Source organism: Pelodiscus sinensis, chromosome 6 (assembly GCF_049634645.1).
Source record: "Pelodiscus sinensis isolate JC-2024 chromosome 6, ASM4963464v1, whole genome shotgun sequence".
Lineage (NCBI taxonomy): Eukaryota > Metazoa > Chordata > Testudines > Trionychidae > Pelodiscus > Pelodiscus sinensis.
Window position 1 is genome coordinate 74,343,836 of NC_134716.1, and position 24,619 is coordinate 74,368,454.

Genomic DNA, 24,619 nt, shown 5'->3' on the forward strand with positions numbered 1-24,619 from the left:
GAGATCCAATAATTAAAGTGTTTGTCCTACTGGTCAGCATATATGTACAAAGGCTTAACGTGTTATCCAAAATGCCTCTGTGAATCTCTGGCTTTCTATAGAAAGCTTGGAGTAGAAAACAGGGACCAAAAGCCTGCCATGTTTATCCTGACTTGGTTGATGGGACCAAAATGGGTAGCAGGAGAAAGTTTTTGAAAGACATACAGAGACTGAGCCCTGCTGCAGATTTAGGCGCTACTTCCATCACACGTAGAATTGCCAATAAAGAGTTGAAGTCAGTGCAAGTTCTTGGACCTTCCCCTGATACCATCTCATTCAAGAGGTAAGACTCAGACAAGAGATGCAGAGAAAGGGTCATGTGCAAGGTGGTGAAATGGAGGCAACAGAAGTACATGGCAGTGGCTACCCAGGATCTGAAACTTCTTTGCTGTGGCTTTGCACTTTCTGATGCCACATATACAGTTTGTTATGCCCACTACTCTCCCTCCCCCTTCAGATTATTTGAGGGCCTTTATTAGACTATGAGATTTATTTCAGGCAGGATTCAGCTGAAAAAACAGGAAGCACTGCAAGGTGACGGAACAGACTGAGGAACAAAACTTGGTCCCTGAAAGGTGGGGGAAGAGGAGAAGAGTAATTATGAGCAAGACCTCAATGCACAGCCCTGAAAAATTGTTTCCCCACTGGCTGCATTTCCCCACTGGCTCCTCATAGGATTCTCCTCTCACTTATCAGAAACCCTTAAGCTGTGAAGTAGCTGCAGCAAGGATTTTTCCTTGCTATCATCCTTCTCCTTTCTTCTCAACCCATTACCAATATTTCTTATTTTTGTAACTAGATTTCTTCTTGATTTCCTTTTACATATAGAAGCTGAAACAGAAAAGAGAGGGTTAAATTAAAAAAACAAAACAAAATGCAGTTCAGAAAGCTAAGTGGCAGGGAATAGGGCCAGATTGGTGCAGAGACACTAGCTGTGATTCATGGATCTTTTACCTCCTTGCTTCTATAACACTGTTGCTGGGTAGGACATAAGAAGTAGTTGAATGACAAACCAAGAATCTGTTGGATTAAATTAAAAAACTTTTGCAAAACAATCTGCAAGGGAAAAAAGAAACAACTTACTATTAGAGTAATGTTGGTAGCCTTGGGGTCTATTTCTGTTTCACCTTTCACAAAGCTCAGCCTAATAATGAAGACCTCCTGAACTTCAACTTCTCCATGAGGGTAGATTTTCAGACTAATAGTTCTCAGACCGCCTTCTCCCTCTCTAAAATAGAATGATCCATTCACAGGGTCCCCAATGTCACTGTTCCGGAGGGATAATGCTTCTTCTGAATTGGGTCCTAATATGTCCCAATTAACCTGTGGAAAGCATTTGTTTCAATTGTAGAGTTGTGTCAATATAAACCAAGGGAGAAAGTATCAGTATTACATTATTGTACTAAGAAGTATATGCTTATATAGTCCTACTATGCTGCTAAGAGAACAGATGACACACAATGTAAGTTAACATCTCTGTAACTTCTCTGTAATCACTGTGTTTTCTAAAAATTATCAGACAGAAGAGAAGCAATGAAGGATTATTCTGAATACAGGTATTACTTAAAACAAAACTTCAAAATCACAGGTTTTAATAAATAGGAAAGAATGGAAACTATTATTAAGAGCACACAGGAAAAAATATGTATATTTTAGTATGTTCCATTATTACTAACTTATTACAGTATAACCCATAATCTCTACTCAAGATTAGTATCTTGCCTGCCATACTCTGCAGTAACACACCAGATAAAACCTTTGCTCCATGAAGCTTCTACTTCCCTGAAAATCTTGCAACAGCTTATGGCACATGTGTAATTTTATGTCATAAGTAGTCCCATTGAAGTCAATGAGACCTCTTACAGTGCAAACAATAAAACTCATGCATAGTTCTTCACAAGATTTGTAGGCTAATTTAAGGAAAGACACAGGAAAAGAACATAATGAAAACTAGGAAGGAAAGAAAAGAGAGGTCATGAATAAGATGCACTGCTTGATAGCTCCAAATCACTTAGAAGTGGAGTTTTGTAGATTTTTGGGTGAGGAATGTTTGTTTGGGTTTTTAAACTATGTAAGTATGAGTAAGTAAATAAAATAAGTCTTCCCTGGAAAACATCATGGTGCAAATGGATCATGAGGTGGGATTTGAAGAAATAGAGAGGGCACTTGCTTAGCAGGCCAGTCATTGGAAAGCATTCCACGTGTAATAGTCAGAACGGAAAACATACTGATGTATTTAAGTTAAAATAATGTCTGATCATTTGCTGCAATTAAATCTGAAATATTTAGAAAAGGAAATACAATCAGAGTAAATTATTGCTGTAGATATGTATACTGAAGTAAACAGAACAAGATCATTCTGTTAAACCAATGTAAATGAATGTAATGGAATCACACCAGTGTGAAGCTGGTATGACAGCAGAATCAAACACTTGGTATTTGTAGTTCCAGATGAGGGTCAATATTAAACAATTATTCTACCTCTCAATAAATGACAAAGACAGACAGTCTGGAGGATAAAGTGTAGGACTGGGGCTCAGATGTCATGGAGTCACTTAAATGCCATTGAAGCTGCCAGGGTCAGGATGAAGAGGAGCAGCAGAACTGATGCAAGTGGCACAATGCTACCTCCCTTCACAAGCTCTGATGATTGGTGACAGGAGGGGAAGTGCTAGTAGTGCTGAATGTTGACAGGGGCTCTGGGCTATTGTGCACCTGGGTATGTGGCTATAAATTTGGGACTAGATTCACGTCTAAGTTTTATTCTCAGCTCTTTAATACATTCGTTGTGTGACATGGGACAAGTCACTTCATTTCTTGACATCTTAATTTTCTGGTCTTCAAGCAGATAATAAATAAAGAGATAGTATCTACTTTACAATAGATTTAGTGGGGCCAAATTCATTTGTGTGCATAAAGGACTTTGAGAGTCTCAAATGTACAATTCTTTGGAAATGTAAGTAGCAATACAGTACTGCTATTATACATTTAAAACCCTTGAATTTAATTACATACATTCCTTATCTCAACATGATTTTATAGAGGGAAATATCTTGTTTTTATTGTAAACTACATAAATGCTTTGTAAGACAAGGCCTACCTGAGCATCTCCAATCAATCCTCCTGTTCTTTCCAGCACCAAGGACAGTGTCTGCAATGAACTGGGATTTGGAAGAATAATTTGGCTTTCGTTAAGGAATCGGATAAGTCCATTAGGGGAATCGCTCTTAGCAATAGTGACTTGGCTCAGTAGGTGGAGTCCAAGGATTGCTCCTCCAGTGGCTCCTACCAGCTGGATTTCAAACTGCTCCGCAAACTCCCTGGGCCAAAGAGATCAGAGTCTTTAAGACATTAAAAAACTTGGAGTAAAACGAAAAGCTCAAAAATCTAGTAAGTTGCCTTGTTGGCTGTATACAGGTTGAACCTCTAGTCTGACACTCTCTAGTCCAGCAACATCTGTGGTCCAGCATGATTTTAGTTAACCAGATGTCCACTTACCATGGGTGTGGCCAAGTTTCCTGCAGTCCCATACAGTTTGTTTAGAGCCACCAGCCTGGTGCTCAGTGTTCTGCACTGTTCCTTTAGCTCTAATTAATCCTACATGTCTTCTAAGAGCTGATTAAGCAGTAGAAGTGTTGGTAATGCTGCTAGACAATACTGAATGGTTGTTTGGCAAATTCTCTGGTTCAGCACTGGTCAGCTACTGAAAGTGCCAGACTAGAGAGGTCCAACCTATATATATTTTAAAATGCACATGAAGCAGTGACCATATTGTTGATTATTCTTTTTCTTTGCATAAAGATGAAATAAAAGGTAATGCAGTCATTTGACAGCAGCAGCAAAGAGCTCTCTTATATCCCTGCACACTCATTGGTGTGTTCTTTCCAAATCTAAGTGTAAGTACATAACATGCAATTAGCTAAGCCTGGATTTCTAAACAATTACAGATTAACACATGAATAACTAAACAAAGATCCAATACCTTTACCTTTCATCATCATCTGTAATAGAGATGCTGATAAAACTCTGGTTCTGGCCATGAAGAAAGATGATTGAGTTATTATTGACACTGTAGTCAATACCGTTAGGAAGTGCAGAAATACCTCGAGAGAGAAAGTCAGCTGTCACATAGCCATGAGTTCCACGCCTTCTCACTACAGGAATCATGATCATTCCAACATCCTCTTCCACTGCAAGAGTAATTCAAAATGAACTACTGCACATAAGAGTGCAATTTTTCAAAGCAGATTCATAAACTATATAAATGACCACTTAGCATATGTGTATAGCCCAATATAAGTGACTATACACATATGTCCTTAGTGTACTCATGCTCATAAGGGCATCAACTACTCAGGCAATTGAACCAGCTGCTCCTGAAAATTAGCCACAGACCAACTAACGTTATAACATAAGTAAACTGATTATCATGTCTTCCCCATAACACAATCATGTGCACTTTTTAAAAATCATGTAGACAGAGAAGCTTTGAACAACATGTAAGTGTTTTATGTTTTTAGGTTCTTCTTTTAACACTCAACTTTTAACATGGATCAAAATCAATGTACATTATTTTAAACTTTAATAACTGAATAAACAACAGAGAAAAACACATTGCTATGTATTTTGATTTGTCTGTTTATAGTTCCCTTAATAAAAGATTTGTAATGTACAGTATAATTATAGCAACTATGTTATTTACAATCTTCAGAAATATGTAAAAATAAATGCATGCCCAATTAATATGGTTCATGAAAAGATTCAAGATAGTTTTAAAGTACATCTCAAACAATGTAAGGCTTTACTAGTCATGAACTGAACTGCATCCATAAGCAGATGGCTAGCTAGTGGAATGCACAAAACTCAGATGTAATATACTTTAGACTACTTGTTCAACTCAGTAGGGAGACTGTCACATTTCACACTTGTTGAAGCTTGCAGGTAATCTCCAAGAACAATCTTAAGTAGAGCATTATATTGCAGTAATCAAATGTGGTGATGATAAAGGTGTGGATATTTTCATAGACTTATTTCAATAAGTCATCTCCAGGGTTCCTCTATAGATTTCCATCATGCTATAGCTGAGATTCACTTACCTCAGTAAGTCATTCAAAAGTATATGATAATGAGATACAAACATTTGACTGTAACACGTCACAATAATCATAGTGGTAATACTTTGCTCTTCTATACCAATTTCTTTCTCAGGATCTCAAATGGTTTATAACTGCTATTGAATTAAGTCTTACAACATCCACTTTGGAATGATACCTACTTAGAGTGTAAAATACACCACTCCAGGCACAAAATCTACTTGCCCTTTCTCTTCTATGATGACTGATAATGAAAAATATAATACTATTCCCTTTCTCCTTAAAGAAAAATATAATACAGGCAGTCCCCGGGTTACGTACAAGATAGGGACTATAGGTTTGTTCTTAAGTTGAATTTGTACGTAACTCGGAACTGGCTCCAGATTCAGCCGCTGCTGCTGAAACTGACCAGGGGCTAACTACAGAAAGCCCGAGGCAGAGTTGCTCTGCCCCCAGCTTCCTGGAATCAGCCACTGATCAGTTTCAACAGCGGCTGAATCTGGAGCCTGGGACAGAACAGCTGGGGCGCTGCCGGGTAGGTCCCACCAGGAACAACCCAGCAGCACCCCAGCTGCTCTACCCCAGGCATCCACAACAAAAGCCTGGTCTGCTGGGGGGGGGGGCGCACTAGCTGCTCCCCCACCCCAGCAGACCAGGGAGACCCGGAGCAAAGCCGCGGAGGCGGCGGGGTCCCGCGCCTCCAAGGCTTTGCTCCGGGTGTCTCTGGTCCGCTGGGGGTGGTCCCCAGCAGACCAGGGATACCCGGAGCAAAGCCACAGAGGTGGAGGGGTCTCGCGCCTCCAAGGCTTTGCTCGGGGTGTCCCTGGTCTGCTGGGGACCCCTCCCAGCAGACCAGGGACACCCCGAGCAGACCAGGGAGACCCGGAGAAAAGCCACAGAGGTGGTGGTGTCCCGCGCCTCCAAGGCTTTGCTCCCGAGCAAAGCCGCAGAGGCGCGGGACCCCGTCGCCTCCAAGGCTTTGCTCGGGGTATCCCTGATCTGCTGGTGACCCCCCCAGCAGACCAGGGACACCCGGAGCAGCTTTTCTCGCCCCGGAGGACGCGATGACGGGACCACTGCGCGTCTGGATGGTCCCGCCGCCCGCGAGTTCCGGGGCGAGAAAAGCCACGTTCGTAAGTGCGGATCTGACATAATTCGGATCTGCGTAACTCGGGGACTGCCTGTACTATTCCCTTGCTCCTTAAAAAATAATTCCTCCAGGCAGGTGAGGGAACAGATTTGTGTTAAGTACTATTCTTCCCCTTTTAAAAAAGCCTGAAAGCAGGGATTGAAGAAGTTAAATCATTTTCCGGAGAAACACATGAAGCTTGCGGCAGAGCCAAGAAGAAAAATAGGAGCCTTGACTAACAGCCTTGTGTTGTAGCCACAAGTCTATATTTTAAAAAGCAGCATAACATTACATGTTAGCCTACCTTGCTGATTGATATACGATGGATCGAACTCAATGATGCCCTCCGCATTGTCATTTTTCTTTATAACAATGTGAACTGTGGAAGTGTTTCCTATCCCCGGGGGCTGGTCCACTTGCAGTCCATTTTCTCTAACAGCAAAATCAAATCCACTAGCAAGAGCATGAGAGGAAAATAAAGGTGCATTAGCTTTTATAAAAGGAAATGAGCTCCAAATGCCTGTATGACTCTTTGTACATTCCACAAGTACTTTGATTCCTTTATAGTTATTGTTACAGTTCCCTACCTCTCAGCTATGCCTTTCAAAAGCAGAACATGTGTTGGATGGGGTTGGGGATTTTTTCATCCCTGAAAATAAAAGTCTCCCCACAGTCATGTCTTTTTAATTTTATGTGCAATTTCACTAACACTTGAGAAGTACAGAAACAGTAACTTGATTGTTCTGTGAGAACAGGCAGTGACAAAACTATCTATTAATAAAACTATATCTCAAAGATAAATCCTAAAGCCCTGAATTTACAAAAGTTCAAGTATAGACTGTTGTTGCTAGTGCTGTCTCCCCTTATTGGTGCATAGCTTCTATGAATACACTGTTGTCCTAATGATCTGCATTTGTGGATCCCTTTTGGGATCAAGATTTAACATTAGTGTCCCCAGTGTGGACACCAGTAGTAGATATGTTCAGCAGACTTCCTGCATACGAATATGACAAAAATGCTATAGTACCAAAGTTATAGAGTACTGGACAAGGTAAAATTTAGTTCCATACCAATAAATGCAGTTTAGTGGGCAGGTATGCACTGAGTGACAGAGGCCAAATTTAAATCAGAGGTAGAAGGGGCAAAGCTACACGAAAAAATATCAGTTACCGAAGGATTTGCAAGGAGTGATAAATTTGTGGGATTTGGCCAAAGAGAATGCATTCTTCACAGGGAAAAGTTTCCATCAGCAAACTCTCTGCAACTAGGAAGAAAAGCTTTGAGGACCGAGCCTTGGAAATTCAGAGCTAAAGTTGCTATGAAATTTATTCAAAAATTAAAATCGCTCCTTCTCAAGGTTATAGGTAGAGTACTATCCCAAATATACTACATTTTACTTATTTACAGGAAATAGACTGAGTTTTCAGCCAGTCATCATGGCTCATGGGAATGTTAATGCCATTGGTCATTCAACAAGACAGCCAATTAGCCCATCAGAGACCTGGGTTCTTTCAAAACATAAGGTAAGAGCTATATGGTAAGGAGACTTAGTGAGGTTTGATAGGGTGTGATTTTTATTTAGTTCAGTCTTGGACTTCACTATTGTATCATTTTGTCAACAGAGTGAAGTGTTGCAGGCCCATATATCTGAGTGTAGTGTTTTATTGTATAAGCTTATAATTACAAAACAGTTAATTTCACAAGTTTTTGTCTGAGGTTCCTATATAGTTCTAGGTAGGGTTCTAATTTATTTACACTTTTTCCATCATCTGTAAAGATATGAAGGACTATTTCTGCTAAGATTAAGAAGAAATCTCTGTTTTGTCATTTCCTTCAATATATCCCCATATTATACTAGAGGGCTGTGTCTAGACTGCATCCCTTTTTCGTAAAAGGGATGCAAATTAGATACATCACATTTGCAAATGAAGCAGAGATTTAAATCCCCCCGCTTCATTTGCATAAAAACGGCAGCCACTTTTTTCCAGCTCGAAGCTTTGCCAGAAAAAAGCGCCAGTCTTTACGGGGATCTTTCGGAAAATAAAGCCTTTTCCGAAAGATCCCTTATTCCTCTTAAAATAGGCACAGCCGAGATGTTCATACTTGTCTCAGTTACCAACTGTTTTCTCTTTCAGTATGAAATTAAATTATTTCTTGCCTTTTCAGAAGTCTGCAGCATTTATTACATTCTAAACTTAATTCCAAATGAATAAACACATTTCACTTTCCAACAGGACATTCCATTTCCCTAAATGTCTGAACAATTTCCTTCTGTAGTTCTCTGGAACATCCAAAACCAGATAGCTATTACATTTCTGAAATACCTACTAAGTTTTTAATTATCAATCGATAATTTATTAATGTAATACATATTGGAAAAATGAGTGTGTTCCTCTAAATATGTTTGAGCTATATCTCTACGGTTACACTATTAGAAAATCAACTATTAAATCAGAGCAGTAATCAGGTAAGACTCCATATACACAGTTCACTTTTGGGCCTGTAACTAATCTTCTCCTATTTATATTTGTATTGTATATACCTTCCCAGGAGCTCCACTTTGATAATTGTTACTGAAAATTCTTCAGGACCTTCAGGAAGGTCATCATCATGAATTTCAATTGAAATCTTTTTATTAGTCTCATTTGGATCAAACACAAACTCCTCTGATATGAAAGTAAAATCTGTGCTCTCCTCGGCAGTTCCACTTAATGTCTGATACCAGAGTTGGACTTGACCATAACACCCATGAGAACGAACAATTGTGATGTTAACCTGATGGAGACACAAAGCTTTGTTTTACTTTTTTTGCATGTATTGTTGTGCTATATATACTTCTAAGAGTCAGAGGGGGTAGCCATGTTAGTCTGGATCTGCAAAAGCGACAAGGAGTCCTGTCGCACCTTATAGACTAACAGAGGTATTGGAGCATAAGCTTTCATGGGCAAAGACCACTTTGTCAGATGCATGTGATGAAGTGCGTCTTTGCCCACAGAAGCTTACACTCCAATACATCTGTTAGTCTATAAGGTGCCACAGGACTACTTGTTGCATTTCTAAGAGCATTACTTTACAAAAAAAAAAAAAAAGCACATCAATTAGTTTTACTAAATAAAATAATTTAAGAAAGCAAATCAAGATTAAATATAGAAATTGCATTAATCACGCAATTCAGAAGTGAACAGCCACTTCACAAATCTCTCAAAGCCCACAGCACAAAATCACATATTACACCATACTATATACACATGCTAAAATAGTCTCCACTTTTAGAAATTACCATCGACTATTTGTAAAAATTAATCATCAAAAACATTAAAAATTCACATTTAGATTTAATCTTCCATTTTAAAGGATTTTAGTTTTTCAACTCAATACCCATTTTTCTTCTTCTGTCGTCTGCAGATTTTCCTGTGAAAATTCAAACTGCCCATAGGGGAAGTCACTAGCAACCATGGTGATATTTGCTATGCTGGCAGACTCATTTATGAGTCCTCCGTCACTGACTTCGGCTAGATGAAACTGGTAATAACTCTTCTCCTCAGGAAGGTTATCATCTACAGCCTACAAAAAATAAAAATAAAGCTGAAAGGGTTTCAAACATTTGCAGTGTTAGATCTGCTAACGAGCTTCTAATAAAAAGAGAGTACTGGAATAACTCAGGCTCTAGATCTTTCTCACCTGTATTAGTACAATAGCTGCAGACTGCTTATCTCGCATCATCAATGTCCCTGATATCTCAGCAAATTCCTTCTGCAGAGGAGGAGTTATATTCCAAGATACAGTGACCTCCCCAAAAATCCCCGGGCCACGTAAAAGGCTGGGAGAAAGAACAGATACACAGATACATAGATGTAAAGGAAATATATCATTTATTTCATCTGTGTGACAGATGGCTGGTAGTCTGCTTAGGTTGTTATCAATCTGTTACTCAGTCAAATGTTATCAGTATCACTAAAGCTTCAATTTAATATAATAGGTCACTGCTACAATCCTGACAATTTTATCTCTGCAGATAGATAACACCACTGTAGTATTTGCAGTACTTAGCTTCCCTGGTGTTAGGAGGGGATTGCTGGCTGCCTCTTTAGGACAGCTTTTTACCTGCCTTGTAGCAGCACAAAGTAGGCACAGCCAGGGCTGAAGACTGAGTTCTCTGTGTTTAACTGTGCCTTTCAGGAAGATGAAATACACAATGGAAGGGAAGGAGAATGGGAACAATACGTAAGAATTTTGCCTTTGTAAGGGGTGAAAACCTTCAGGGTGCTGAAAGACTTCTCATGGAGTATATTGCTTGCTGCTCCTTTAAAATCCTGATGTCAGCACTTCTCTCAGTAGTCAACCTGACAAACTGCAGGGCAAGGAAAGATCATGGTTTTGTCCCCACCACCTCCTTGGGATTGCCAATGCTACCAGCAGCATTAGCTTGCTCTTTGAGGGATACTCTTTCCTGCATATGTGTTCCAGCAGAACTGGGGAATGCCACTTATGCCTTTTCCACCAGAATACCCCCAACAGAATGACCACAAATTGGCTTTCAGTGCTCTGGCACTCAGTTATAAAAATCAATGAAATTGTTATGCTTTGCTTCAGCACAAAACCCAGTTCACTCTGTAGACTTATACACCTGCAGCCATAGCTAAAAAGTGACACACAATTGTATAATGGAGCCTTACAGTGGTCTTGGTTGCCAAAAAAATCCTTCCTTTTTATGCATGACATCACCTATGTTCCTGAAGGCTCTCCTGAGTACCACAGCTGGATACCACTTGAGGCTGGCATATGTTTTGCAACCCCTTTGAAAATAAATAGATATTGACCCGATTTTCAGAAATGGTGAATACCAGCAGGTCCCACACACCTCTGGAGGAAATGTGGAAGCTCAGCAACAATGGAGGAAAGGGAATTGTTCCCCGCTCCCTGTACTAAGAGGAAATGTTTACTCATCATATGAGCAGAGAAATCAATGATGTACCTACCTAATAAAAGCAGTTCCATTATACTTTCCTGAGGGTTCCCCAATGAGAATATGGTTGGAAGATGGAGCTATCCCAACCACCCCAGAAGCTCCTTGATCCCCCAGAATAACAATGGTTGCCTGACCTGTGAAAGAGGAAGGAAGATTTCCTGATATTTAACAAATAATATTTTCAGTACGGTCACAAGTTAGTACACAAGATTATAGCAAGAAAAGAAATATTAATGAAAACCACTTACACATAACACTGAACCTTTTTAATCTTTAAAACACTCTACAAATATTTTATTAACCAATGCATAAAACACCATGATAGCAAAATGCTATTTTATCTTTATTTCAAATGGAAAAACTGATTCAGGTGGTCTGATTCTCATCTCATCCACCCCTCCCCTTGATGTGCCCATTGGAGCTGCAGTGGCCATGAAAAGGTGCTTCTCACCTGGCCCCAAGCTCCTGTGGTGAGAAAAGCCTGGGGTAGTCCTCTCTCCCAGTTTCAGCCTGCATACAGAATCCCCCATCTGTATGCTCAACCCAGAGCAATGATTTAAATGAAGAAAAGCAGTCCATTGAGTTAAGAATCCAAGCAATGCTGGGTAAATCTTCCAGTATTATATAATGTAATAAAATATGTGCGGGTGATTTATATCTAGGTTTTTTGTTCCTACTGGTGCCACACATTATTTCAATACTGGTGCATGTAACAAAATGCATTCTATACATGGATGGAAAAAAATTAGAGGGAACATTGAGTCTGATCCCAGTTACCAAACACAGGCATAGAAGGCTAGCAACAGTAAAATCAAGGGAAGTTTTGACATTCTCTTAGATGAGGTCAGGATTTCAGTCAAGTAGCTTATGTGATTTTCCCAATACACAGGGGCTGTGTCTACATTGGCACCCTTTTCCGGAAAATTCAGGAATAAGGGATCTTCCGGAAAAGGCTTTATTTTCCGAAAGATCCCATCTAGACTGGCGCTTTTCTCCGGCAAAGCCCTGAGCCGGAAAAAAGCGGCAGCCATGTTCATGCAAATGCCGTGGTGTATATTTAAATCCCCCGAAGCATTTGCAATTCCGAAGTGTCTCATTAGCATCCCTTTTCCGGAAAAGGGTGCCAATGTAGACACAGCCAGGATGAGTTAGAAAAATTACAGGATTTCACTACATGTAACTGAGTAGTGGGGAAAGATATTATACTTTAAATGAGCTGTTTATACCACACATTTAGAAATTGATAATGTGACTTATAAATCAGAATTTAGGAGTAAATTCTGCCCTTGTATAGACAGAAAGTTATAGCCTTTATTAGGAGCTCACAATGAAGAATATTTGGATTATAGAACTTATTTGCCTTTCCCTTACACTTACTAAACATTTTAAATTTTGTTCTTTCAAAAGCTTCCATTCCTTAGGCACTTTTAACATTTAATTATTTTGTATAGCCAGATTGTAGAGCTTATGCCCATAATTAATTTGGGTGAATCTATGATCTCAAAACTGTCCCTTAATGATTTTTTTCCATATAATCAAGAGCTAGTTAGTAAAACCATTTAAGCAGGACTGAGAGAGCGATACCATCTACATGTTTTGTTAGTCCTTAAGGTGCTACTAGAATATTTGTTATTTTTTAATTCCCCTCCTCCCCCCCCTCTGTATGTATGTATGTAGTCATACAAAACATATACTACAAAACAGAAAACTAGCAGAAAGGGCCTTCCAGAATTATAACTGGAAGCTGCTTCAAATGAGTAAATAGAACATTATTTCCTTACCATTTATTGGGGATATCTCTGCATTTTCAGTGGACACCAGCTGAATGATATACATTTCATTTCCCTCCAGCAGTCCGTCTTGTATTGCTTGTAAAACAATTGTCTTCCTAGATTCAGTCTGAATGGGAAAGAGAAGGAAAATGAATTTGGCGGACATTTTTCAAGTGAAATCAAGTGATGTGCCTGATGATGTAGGAGCTAAGAGTCTGTCTTTCTACTGAAGTCGGTGAAAGTTCAGCACTTGGTACAGTCAACAGAACTGACAAGATCTGCAGAAGCTTGGTGATTCCCATTCCAATTAAACTTCCTATGGAAACCAGGCAGGCTTATCCCTCCACCTGTTTTCCTGCTGACCTACATAGCTCTCCAGTATCTCAGATCCCTTGCAGCCAGGATGCCTAGTTCTCTGGTTTTTCTATAGCCCATCTGAGGCTCAGCACCCTTCACTGCCTCGCCTCATGGGCATTCAGGCGGTGTAGCTCCCAGATAGCTATCTCTTCAGCTCCCCTGGCTACCGGGCTTCCCAACCTAACTGGCTCTCTGGGTAACCTGGCAGTCCTATCCTGAGAGTTCAGCAGGTGGTCATCCATGGAGCTGGGGTTTATGTTTCATTTCATAAAAGCCAAAAAGAGTTTGGCCTTCTGCAGTATTTGGCCTTCTGCAGTATTTCCAAAACTGACAATTTGCAGTATTTAGGTTCTACTAAGAATTCCAAGATTTTAGCTTCCACAAATGCCAACTTTTTCATAGAAGGGAAATTCCGTTTCAGAGCCTGCACTATAGGCTGGTGGAACATTTCCAAGAATTTTCAAGTTAGTACTATGCTCAGAAAAGAGTTATATTCCTAAGAGCTCTAGCAAACTAGAACTACTGATGCTTTCGGCAGCCTCAGCAAACTTTCATTAAAGGATTACTGAACGAATGGCAAAAAAGCTGAAAAAAGTGCTAGTTAGTTGCACATATGCAAACCACTAAGATATTATTGAAGTTTCCAGTGCCAATATATGTGGACAATAAACATAATGCTTTATGCAATTCATTCAGTATAAAGTAAAACTGGAAGACAATGAAACAGAATTCATTCTTTTGCTCCACATTTTGTATAGTTTGTGACAGAAATTACTCTATTAATATTAACAACAATACTTAAACTCATCTTGTCTCAAGACCCTCTTGAGCCATGAAACCTCCATCTTAGCCAACTAATACTAGCAAGTCTGAAGGTTACATGGTAATTTCTGTTATATTTTAAAGCATATGTCCTGAATTTATGTTTTCTCTCTTCTTGTACATCAGCTAATGCAATGGAATGATTGTTCACCATCGTCATCATTAAATTTCTATAAAGTTTTTATTCTTTTTAAAAATAATTTATAACACTTTAAAACCCACACGCCCTGAGTGATGTTTCCTACACCAAGGACTCCAGAGAATGGGCCATTCCTTTTTTTTCTGTTTGGAAAGCACCTGACTTGTCAACATTACCAGATTTTTATTATGGTACAACAGAACTTCCACTAGTACAAGTGAGTAACTGAGAAGCATACAATTACACGTGTGCAAGAAGAAAACATAAGCATATGGGATGTTGAAATATTGGGATTACTTCATTAAAGTAAAGAGTTCCATTCAGAGGAGTGAGATCATATCTAGCTGCCTCTTCCAGAATCCATATCATTCGGACTGCCCCCTGTCCTCCTTGACTCCGACTCACAGTCAGCAACACACTTGCAGCAGAGTCTCCCAGTGACTGGGGCTCCTTAACAGAAACCTGAAAAGAAAAGGAGAAGCTATGTAAGAGCTAAGAAAAATGGCTTGTGGTTTTATAACCATTGCATGGGGGAAATGATTATAACCCTTGCTATTGATGACATCTAAAACTATATTAGTCTCAACTGTATCTTGGAGGTATAAGACCAAATATTGATGCAAAATATAATTGCTATGTTCAACAGATTCTCAGATAACTTACATGAAATCTCTGGAATTATTATAACACTGAAATGGAACAAAGTCAGTTATTCATAGACAGAGTCCTCTATTGATAAATAACAGTGGTCATGTGGGACGGCAAATGTACAGTTATCAGGTATTCCTGTCCTGACTGACAGCCATTACAGAGTGTAAGGATTTACATAATCTCTGTACGGTTATTTTTGATTAAATGCACTGTGAATAAATACATTTCTTTATTCGAATTGGTTCTTACAACCTCTTTGTTCTAATTGGTGTCCGCCTAATTTTCAATCTATTTGCCAGAAAAAAAAGAAAAGATGGGACCTTTATCTTTTTATGACTTTCTGAGGAAGCCTCAAATTGTCAGCATTTAATACACAGGAAAAACAAGTAAATTATCTAACAGTACAGCTGCCAAAAAACAAAACAGGAAAACCTTGATATGGAGGGGGCTAAGAAGATTAGAAAAACATTTCAAATTCTTTTTATTTTCAGTCCCAGTCCTGCTGCCATTCAAGTCAATGGATATTCTATCTCAGATTTCAATAGGGAAGACACAAAGACAAGCTGGATTCTTGCCTTACACAATAAGGCCAACATTTTCAAAACTGCCTACCTAAAGCTAAGATCCCAAATCCACATTTAATCTCACACAAGTAAGTGACCTGATTTTTAAATGCTTTGGAGGTGCCCCATGAGTGTCAGTACTGCACAGGGGAGCCCACTTCACTGATGCAGCAGCTACTGTCTGCAGTCTGTGTAAAGTAGATGAGACAAGGGACCTAAAAGCATGGCAACTCAGCACTGAGCTCTCCCAAGCACCTACCACAGGTACCAAGTCCTAGTCTTCCTAACTAGAATACTACTGGAAAAGGGAAAACAATGATTTCAAAAAATTATGACTATTAAACACAATAAGCAAATTATAGACAAAGGTATTTGTGAAAACTCCCCCTGCAGTTTAAACCATGGTCCCTGTTAACTTTTCTCCTGAGACCTTTGCCCAACATAAATGCACACAAAATTATTAGGTGGGAATAATATGACAGAACAGGATGTAAATTCAATTAGACGAGAAAGCCAATAGATTCTCTTTCTTCATGAATCAGGAAAAAGCCAGTGTTTTTAAGATAGGAGATCAGGTATCCAACACAGTCTCTCTCACAGGCCATTTAGTTTTTCTTTTTTGCACAATTCCTACTCTGCTCATTAACTGCAGCCTTTCACCTCCCTTACAAAAACTCCTCCTTCCCCTCTAAAAAAAAAAAAAAGAATAAAAAATATCTAATGGTTTCTTCAGGCCTACTTCCTGCTTATGAAATTGTACTCAGTCACTGGAAAGACTAGTGGGAGATGCTGGACAGCACAACATTTTGTACAAATATAAAACACTTAACTGTGTGTACTGCTGAAAGCTATGTTCAAGGAAAAACTGCATGCTGATAGCTGGCTGTCAATAACAATATGTAACATTCTTCCTACTTATGTGCTATGCTAGTCATACTTACATTCTTTTCTTCAAACCCAAATACTCCAACAGGAGAATCATTTGGTGGGATAGCAATAGTCACCACAGTGTCAACCCCAAGTCTGGCACCACCTGTCACCCTGATCAAGGTGATGTTGAACAGTTCTAAAAATTCTATAGCAGTGTCATCTATGATTGTGATCTCTAGCACCCCTTCAGCCTGCAAAAAAAAACAAGAATCAATAAAACATTATGGGATACACAGTGAATTCAGCCTCTTGTATTTTATGAATGAAACTCTGAAAATTTAGATTTTGTAGGTTGCAAAATATCATTAAATTATTTTAATTTGGCTCTGAAACTTGCTTATATGGGTTTTAAAACAATACCATACTAGAATTTGGAAATGTTTTAAACACTTATTTTACACAAACTTTCTGGATCCCTATTAAAACTGTGAGGAATTTAACACACTGAATCCCAGAAAACTGTGACATAAACAATACTGTAAACCTGATAATCATATTTCCATATGATTTGGGCTTAATATTATTACAAGTAAAGATTATTACTGAACATCATTAGACAAAAAAAGACCTGGGCTTACTACAATTACAAAATCATATTACTGAATACCATTGAACAGGAAAAAAACCACTTTTCAGTTTCTTCACTTTGTATATTTGACAGCAGTGTTTTGTTGATGGTCATTGACACTTCCTGCCTCATGCACTGTTCTTGAACAAGCTTGGGTCCACATACTTTCCTAGGCCCTGCAAGAGGGTGTTGACTATTAGCAGCAGCAAATATGGCTCTTAATTCATTTAAAAGGCAGAGCTGCAGTGGGGTTAGCCCCTGCTTGACTAATTGACTAGTCGATTAGTTGATTAAACTAAATTTAATATCCCTAATACGTTCAGAAAATATGTTTAGACTGGATAGCTCCTGCTTACCATTGCTTCCATAAGCAGTAAGCAGTAGTACACAGAACGGATTGTATTTTGCTCTAAACATGATATTGTTTACAAAGCACAATTTTGTTTGCCAAGGTCAATTTCCCGCCACATGAAATCAGGTGCACACTTTGTATCTTAAAGTGTAACATGAAATCTAACAATGCAGCTAATGAGAAACAAAAATCCATTGTGCAAGTTCACACAAAATATGGTCTAATTATGAGTTGGCCAGTTATAGACAAAAATAGGGGTTTGGTTTTGTACTGATTGAGTTATAAAGATATAGGCCTCAGTGGAGCAAATACTTATCAGTGTATTTCCCTATAAGTTCTTGAGTAGTGTCATTAAAGATCCGAGGATTGGAGATGCAGGTGGAAACTTTGGTCAAGTTTAGAAGGGGGTTCGAGCAGATGATGGAGCAAAGGCATGAGGTGGCTGAAGGACAAAGCTTAGACATGCAGATGGAAACAGGATCAAAGGCCTCTGAGGGGGGGCTGCTGGGTGAAGAAAATAGACAGTGGAAGCATGTGACTAAGAGAACCAGGCAGAGGAAAAGATGGGCCAGTGAAGGAGAAATAGAGCTCAAGAACGGGTTGGAGAATGAAGAAGGGGTACAGCAGGTGGCCACTGAAGATGGAAGGGCAAGGAAGAAGAGAAGAGTGGTTAGTCCCATAGATAAAGGGGAAGAGTTGATAGAGACAACACCAATAATGAGCACCAGGAGGATACAGGATGGGTTGAAGAGGATTACAAGGGAAAATAAAAATGGAAAGGATTTGCAGCTAGAGGAAACAAGAGATAGACCAGAGAATCAGATTGACACCAGGAAAAGGCAGGTCTCCGTTATTGGGGACTCCTTATTGAGAAGAATAGACAGGCCTGTAACTAGAACTGATCCAGAGAATAGAAGGGTGTGCTGTTTGCCAGGTGCTAAGATACGGGATGTGGCAGTGAGGTTGGAGAGGATCCTAAAGGGAGCAGGAAAGAATCCATTGGTCATCCTTCATGTAGGAACAAATGATACGGCTAGATTCTCCCTGGAATGAATCAAGGGAGACTACACCAGGCTGGGGAAGATGCTTAAGGAAATCGAGGCTCAGGTGACCTTTAGTGGGATTCTGCCTCTTTCTAGAGAAGGGCAACTAAGGTGTGACAGGACTATGATGCTCAATAGATGGCTCAGACAGTGGTGCTATAAGGAGGGCTTTGGGATGTATTGCCACTGGGAGGCATTCATGGACGAGGAGTAACGGTAGTTCGAACTAGGAAGCCTAGTTCGAACTACCTAGTTCGTGCCCCATGTAGCCGCGCTGCACGGGGTTCGAACCAGCGGGGTTTTAAAAATGGCGGCGCCCCGCTTATGCAAATGAAGCCCGGGAAATTCAAATCCCAGGCTTCATTTGCAAGTGCGGTATGCCTACATTCAAACTAGCTGGGTAGTGTAGACATACCCTCAGAGAGGTGATTAAGAAAAAGCAGAAAGCATATAAGGAGTGGAAGATGGGAAGGACCAGCAAAGAAAGCTACTTTATTGAGGTTAGAGTATGTAGGGACAAAGTGGGAAAGGCTAAAAGTCATGTAGAGTTGGACCTTGCAAAGGGAATTAAAACCAATAGCAAAAGGTTTTATAGCTATATAAATAGGAAAAAAACAAAAAAGAAGCGGGACAGCTAATCACTGAGGATGGAGTGGTGGCTAAGTATAATCTAGGTATGGCCCAATAGCTAAATAAATATTTTGCTTCAGTCTTTAATGAAGCCAATGAAGAGCTTAGGGATAATGGCAACATAACAAATGGAAATAAGGATATGGAGGTAGATATTGCCATATCCGAGGTAAAAGCCAAACTCGAACAGCTTAATGGGAGTAAATCAGAGGGCCCAGATAATCTTCATCCAAGAATATTAAAGGAACTGGCAAATGAAATTGCAAGTCCATTAGCAAAAATTTTTAATAAATCTCTAAACTCAGGGGTTGTACCATTTGACTGGAGAATTGCTAATAGAGGTCCTATTTTTAAGAAAGGGGGAAAAAATGTGACACGGGTAACTACAGGCCCGTTAGTTTAACATCTGTAGTATGCAAGGTCTTGGAAAAAATTTTGAAGGAGAAAGTAGTTAGGGACATTGAAGTTAATGGCAATTGGGAGAAATTACAACATGGTTTTACAAAAGGTAGATTGTGCCAAACCAACCCGACTGCCTTCTTTAAGGAAGTAACAGACTTGTTAGATAAAGGAAATGCAGTGGATCTAATCTACCTCGATTTCAGTAAGGCATTTGATACAGTACCATATGGGGAATCATTGGTTAAATTGGAAAAAATGGGGATCAATATGAAAATTGAGAGGTGGATAAGCAACTGGTTAAAGGGGAGACTTCAGTGGGTCATACTGAAAGGTGAACTGTCAGGTTGGAAGGAGGTTACTAGTGGAGTTCCTCAGGGACCAGTTTTGGGACCAATCTTAGTTAATCTTTTTATTACTGACCTCGGCACCAAAAGTGGGAGTGTACTAATAAAGTTTGCAGCTAACACAAAGTTGGGAAGTATTGCCAATTCAGAAAAGGATCGGGATATCATACAGGAAGATCTAGATGATCTTGTAAATTCGAGTGACAGCAATAGGATGAAATTTAATAGTGAGAAGTGTAAGGTTATGCATTTAGGGATTAATAACAGGAATTTTAGTTATAAGCTGGGGACACATCAGTTGGAAGTAATGGAAGAAGAGAAGGACCTCGGAATCCTGGTTGATCACAGGATGACTATGAGCCGCCATTGTGACATGGCCGTGAAAAAGGCTAATACGGTCTTGGGATGCATTAGGCGAGGTATTTCCAGTAGGAATAAGGAGGTGTTAGTGCCCTTATACAAGGCATTGGTGAGACCTCATTTGGAATACTGTGTGCAGTTCTAGTCTCCCATGTTTAAGAAGGATGAATTCAAACTGAAACAGGTGCAAAGAAGGGCCACTAGGATGATCCAAGGAATGGAAAACCTGTCTTATAAAAGGAGACTCAAGGAGCTTGGCTTATTTACATTAACCAAAAGAAGTCTGAGGGGAGACAGATTGCTCTCTTTAAATATATTAGAGGGATAAATATCAGGGAGGGAGAGGAATTATTTAAGATTAATACCAATGTAGACACAAGAACAAATGGATATAAACTGGCTATTAGTGAGTTTAGACTCTAAATTAGATGAAGGTTTCTAACCATTAGAGGAGTGAAGTTCTGGAACCACCTTCCAAGAGAAGTAGTGGGGGCAAAAGACCTATCTGGCTTTAAGATTAAGCTAGATGGGTTTATGAAGGGGATGGTTTGATGAGATAACATGATCTTGGCAACTAATTGACCTTTCACTGTCAGCGGTAAATAGGCCAATGGTGGGATGATAGGATTTACTATAGAGAACTTTTTCCTGGGTGTCTGGCTGGTGAGTCTTGCCCACATGCTCAGGCTTCCGCTGATCACCATATTTGGGGTTGGGAAAGAATTTTCCTCCAGGGTAGATTGGCAGAGGCCCTGGAGGTTTTTCGCCTTCCTCTGTAGCATGGGGCACGGATCACTGCTGGAGGATTCTCTGCATATTGGGGTCCTTAAACCATTTGAGGACTTCAATATCTGAGATACAGGTGAAAGGATTATTCTGGAAGAGGGTGGGTGAGATTCTGTGGCCTGCATTGTACAGGGGGTCAGACTAGATGATCATAATGGTCCCTTCTGACCTTAAAGTCTATGAGTCTAGAAGTAAACAGGACTGACTATGAAAAAGCTTCAAGTTAAATACTCTGTATATGTTCACACCATAAGCAGAAATGTCTTCTGAGACTACATTAATATCTTTTATAGGAAACAAATTCAAAAGATTCTGAGATGTCTTAACTCGGGAATGTTTATATTTTCAGCAACAGCATACTTGTCCATCTGCAAATGTAATGTTTCCAAATGTTGGTATAAAGTCTTCCACGCTAGCGCTGGCAGGCATGGCTTCCCAGTATACTTTTACTGAACCAAATCTCCCAGCCTTCCGAACAACTGGCAGCTTCAGTATATTCTGTGGTGGAGGAACTTCATAACCAGCAACTACTCCAGTAAAATCCTGAAAATTCAGAAAACATGATGACTGCCAAGGCAAGTGTGTTTCTTTCTCACCCCCTGCAGAAAGGCTGATATCAAAATGTTCAAAAGTGGCCAGAGGTGAGGAGCTAAGTCATAATTTAGCCCCCTTATATAAATCTATAAGACAAATCAGTAACATGTATTACTATCGTGGTGGTTGAAAGATCAGATTGTTAATATGATGTAGTTGGGGAATAATAATCCACTAGGCTGTGTCTACATTGGCACCCTTTTCCGTAAAAGGGATGCTAATGAGACACTTCGGAATTGCAAATGCCACGGGGGATTTAAACATCCCCCGCAGCATTTGCATGAACATGGCTGCCGCTTTTTTCCGGCTCGGGGTTTTGCCGGAGAAAAGCGCCAGTCTAGACGGGATCTTGCGGAAAATAAGCCCTTTTCCGGAAGATCCCTTATTCCTACTTGAAAGGAATAAGGGATCTTGTGGAAAAGGGCTTATTTTCCGCAAGATCCCGTCTAGACTGGCGCTCTTCTCTGGCAAATCCCTGAGCCGGAAAAAAGAGGCAGCCATGTTCATGCAAATGCGCGGGGGATATTTAAATCCCCCGCAGCATTTGAAATTCCAAAGTGTCTCATTAGCATCCCTTTTACGGAAAAGGGTGCCAATGTAGACAAAGCCCTAGTGTTTTAGAATTCCAGTGCTCTCATGAACTAAGTATATTAGCAACAAGAAAACTTTTGTATAGAAATTTCTTGTCCCGTATATAATTAGTTTAACTGATTTTTAGTGCTAGAAATCTTTAAAACAAATTTTAAATGCAGCCTAAAAATACAGAACCTGCTACTAGAATACAACACTAAATGTTTAAAATTCAGTCTTACCTTTGTAACGTTGTAACTAAATACTCCTCTGGGGTCATCATTCTCTTCAATTATTACCTCGGCTACTTCTAACCCAACTCTCTTCACACTTGGTTGCCCTCCCACAAGGGAGGAATCCACCAGATGCACCTCAGTAATATTGATTACAAATCCTTCCTGCAATTCTGGAATATTATCCTGTGAAAATGTTTTTAAAACGTCACCCTCACTGAAAGTTCATGTTATAAGACAGATACTATGAAAGGAAGAAACTGACTGGCTGCTGACTGAGCAGAATTAGGTAAAAATCACAGCAGCTGAAATTAAATAACTAATTCCCTGCCTCACAGGATTTCTGAAAACACTACTGACCAGGGGGACCTGAAGGACTTTGAACATCCCATAAAAATACAATCTTTTCTGGTCATCAGTCTAGTGGAACCAATAAATTCACTTTTTTAAAATATGACTAATAAATCTATTAAAAGGCATGCAAAGTGAAATACATTTATTTTACACAGTTTGAAATTGTCCCAAATTTACCACAAAACATGTTCCAGGAAGGATTTAAAATTCACCATAAAAAACAATTTTCCTTAAGATTAAATTACTTGTTACACAGTACACAAAGAATTTGGATTGTTCACAAACTAGTTACCAGTATCCAGATTCTGTTGAAATAGATATTTAATAAGCCAATTTTCCTCCGACATCACTTATAACATGTTACACTTTTCCTTTTTACCCCTTGACAGAACCAACACTATAATCGTCCTTAAAAATCTAACAAAAATGTGTCTTCTTTCAATTACTCACAGGCAAAATGGCCACTGTAACGTAAGTCATGATTGTATTCTCTGCCATAATTATTGTTTCCTTTTCTATCACATAATCCTGACTCTCTGTGGCTTGGTTGAAGGGCTGAAGAGCAAAATTAGGTTTGGTACTCAACTTTACTGCAATATCACCAACAAATCCTTGTTCTCGAAGAATTTGTAAAGTAACAATAGTAGAATTCTCTGTAAAGTGAAATAGGAAAGAAAACATTATTAGCTCTGGTAAAATCCCATTAATATGTTTACTGTAACCTTTTCCCACTGTTTTTCTACTTCATCTCACTGTACTAGAATAATCCCGTTAATCACTCACTGAAATCAGTGGAATGTTATTGCATGTATTCATGTTCAATATCACAACCAGTGCACTCTTTATCTAAAAATGCAGTAATGAAAGCTGTTTCAAAGTATGTGAGGGACATCTGAATCTGCATAAAATACAGCAGTAGGGAGCAGTTTAAGAGGAAAGTTTTTGGAGAAACGTAAGAATTGAATTTTGCTATACAAAACCTTTACTTTAATATACACATTCTCATTCAGTTCTCCCCTCCCTCCATCTCCATTTCAAATGCCCTTCATGTATCTTAAATCATTCTGAAGTCACTACTGTTATGGACATAGGAAATGACCTCTGTGGCAATGACACTGGTGGCAGTAGTAAGGGATTGCTCTTTATTCAAATTCTCTGTGAAAGGAAACACACTCCTTTCATGGAGACTCAATGATGACTCAGCTCCCCTTTGGGAAACTAGTTTTTCCATCAGAGTACAAGAAACACCAGAACAACTACAGCGTGGCTCGAAGTCCTGTACCTAAGTCAGAAGGAGTACAAGTAAAAAAGCTATTTTCAAAGAAGTGGTTGGAAGGAAAAAAATTGGAGCCAGGAAAATGATAGATTGGAAGCCTGACAGCAAGGTAAAAAGGTGGGGGGGGGGGAGAAGAGGTGGAAACTGTAGTGGTGGTGATAAGCTGTCAGGGGAAAGAATGTGAGTTCTACATGAACAATAACTGCTCATAGAATGATAGAGCTGGAAGAGACCTCAGGAGATCATCAAGTCCAGCCCCCTGCCGAAGGCAGGACCAATCCCAACTAAATCAACCCACCCAGGGCTTTGTCAAGCCAGGACTTAAAAACCTGTAGGGATGGAGATTCCACCACCTCCTTAGGTAAGCCATTCCAGTGCTTCACCACCTTTCTAATGAAACAGTTTTTCCTAATATCCAACATAGACCTCTCCCATTGTAACTTGAGACCATTGCTCCTTGTTCTGCTGTCTATCACTACTGTGAACAGCCTTTCTCCATCCTCTTTGGAACATCCCTTCAGGAAGTTGAAGGCGGTTATCAAATCCCCCCTCCCTCTTCTCTTCTGCAGACTAAACAAACCCAAATCCCTCAGTCTCTCCTCTGAGGTCATGCGCTCCAACCCCTAATCATTTTGGTCGCCCT

The 24,619-nt window shown here is 39.6% G+C and overlaps 1 protein-coding gene across 1 annotated transcript in view; it reads right to left on the reverse strand.

The window, feature by feature from the left end:
• The window catches only part of ADGRV1 (adhesion G protein-coupled receptor V1), a 391,810-nt gene that overhangs the window by 227,079 nt on the left and 140,112 nt on the right, over positions 1–24,619 (reverse strand). The window contains exons 55-68 of the mRNA XM_075932856.1: positions 23,151–23,353; positions 22,356–22,532; positions 21,310–21,492; positions 16,476–16,655; positions 14,618–14,782; positions 13,012–13,129; positions 11,241–11,364; positions 9,943–10,081; positions 9,640–9,825; positions 8,804–9,036; positions 6,566–6,714; positions 4,028–4,229; positions 3,140–3,359; positions 1,123–1,362 (exon numbers count right to left, since the gene is read on the reverse strand). Of these exons, the coding sequence (XP_075788971.1) occupies positions 1,123–1,362; positions 3,140–3,359; positions 4,028–4,229; positions 6,566–6,714; positions 8,804–9,036; positions 9,640–9,825; positions 9,943–10,081; positions 11,241–11,364; positions 13,012–13,129; positions 14,618–14,782; positions 16,476–16,655; positions 21,310–21,492; positions 22,356–22,532; positions 23,151–23,353 (2,519 nt within the window). The remainder of the gene's footprint in view (positions 1–1,122; positions 1,363–3,139; positions 3,360–4,027; positions 4,230–6,565; positions 6,715–8,803; positions 9,037–9,639; positions 9,826–9,942; positions 10,082–11,240; positions 11,365–13,011; positions 13,130–14,617; positions 14,783–16,475; positions 16,656–21,309; positions 21,493–22,355; positions 22,533–23,150; positions 23,354–24,619) is intronic.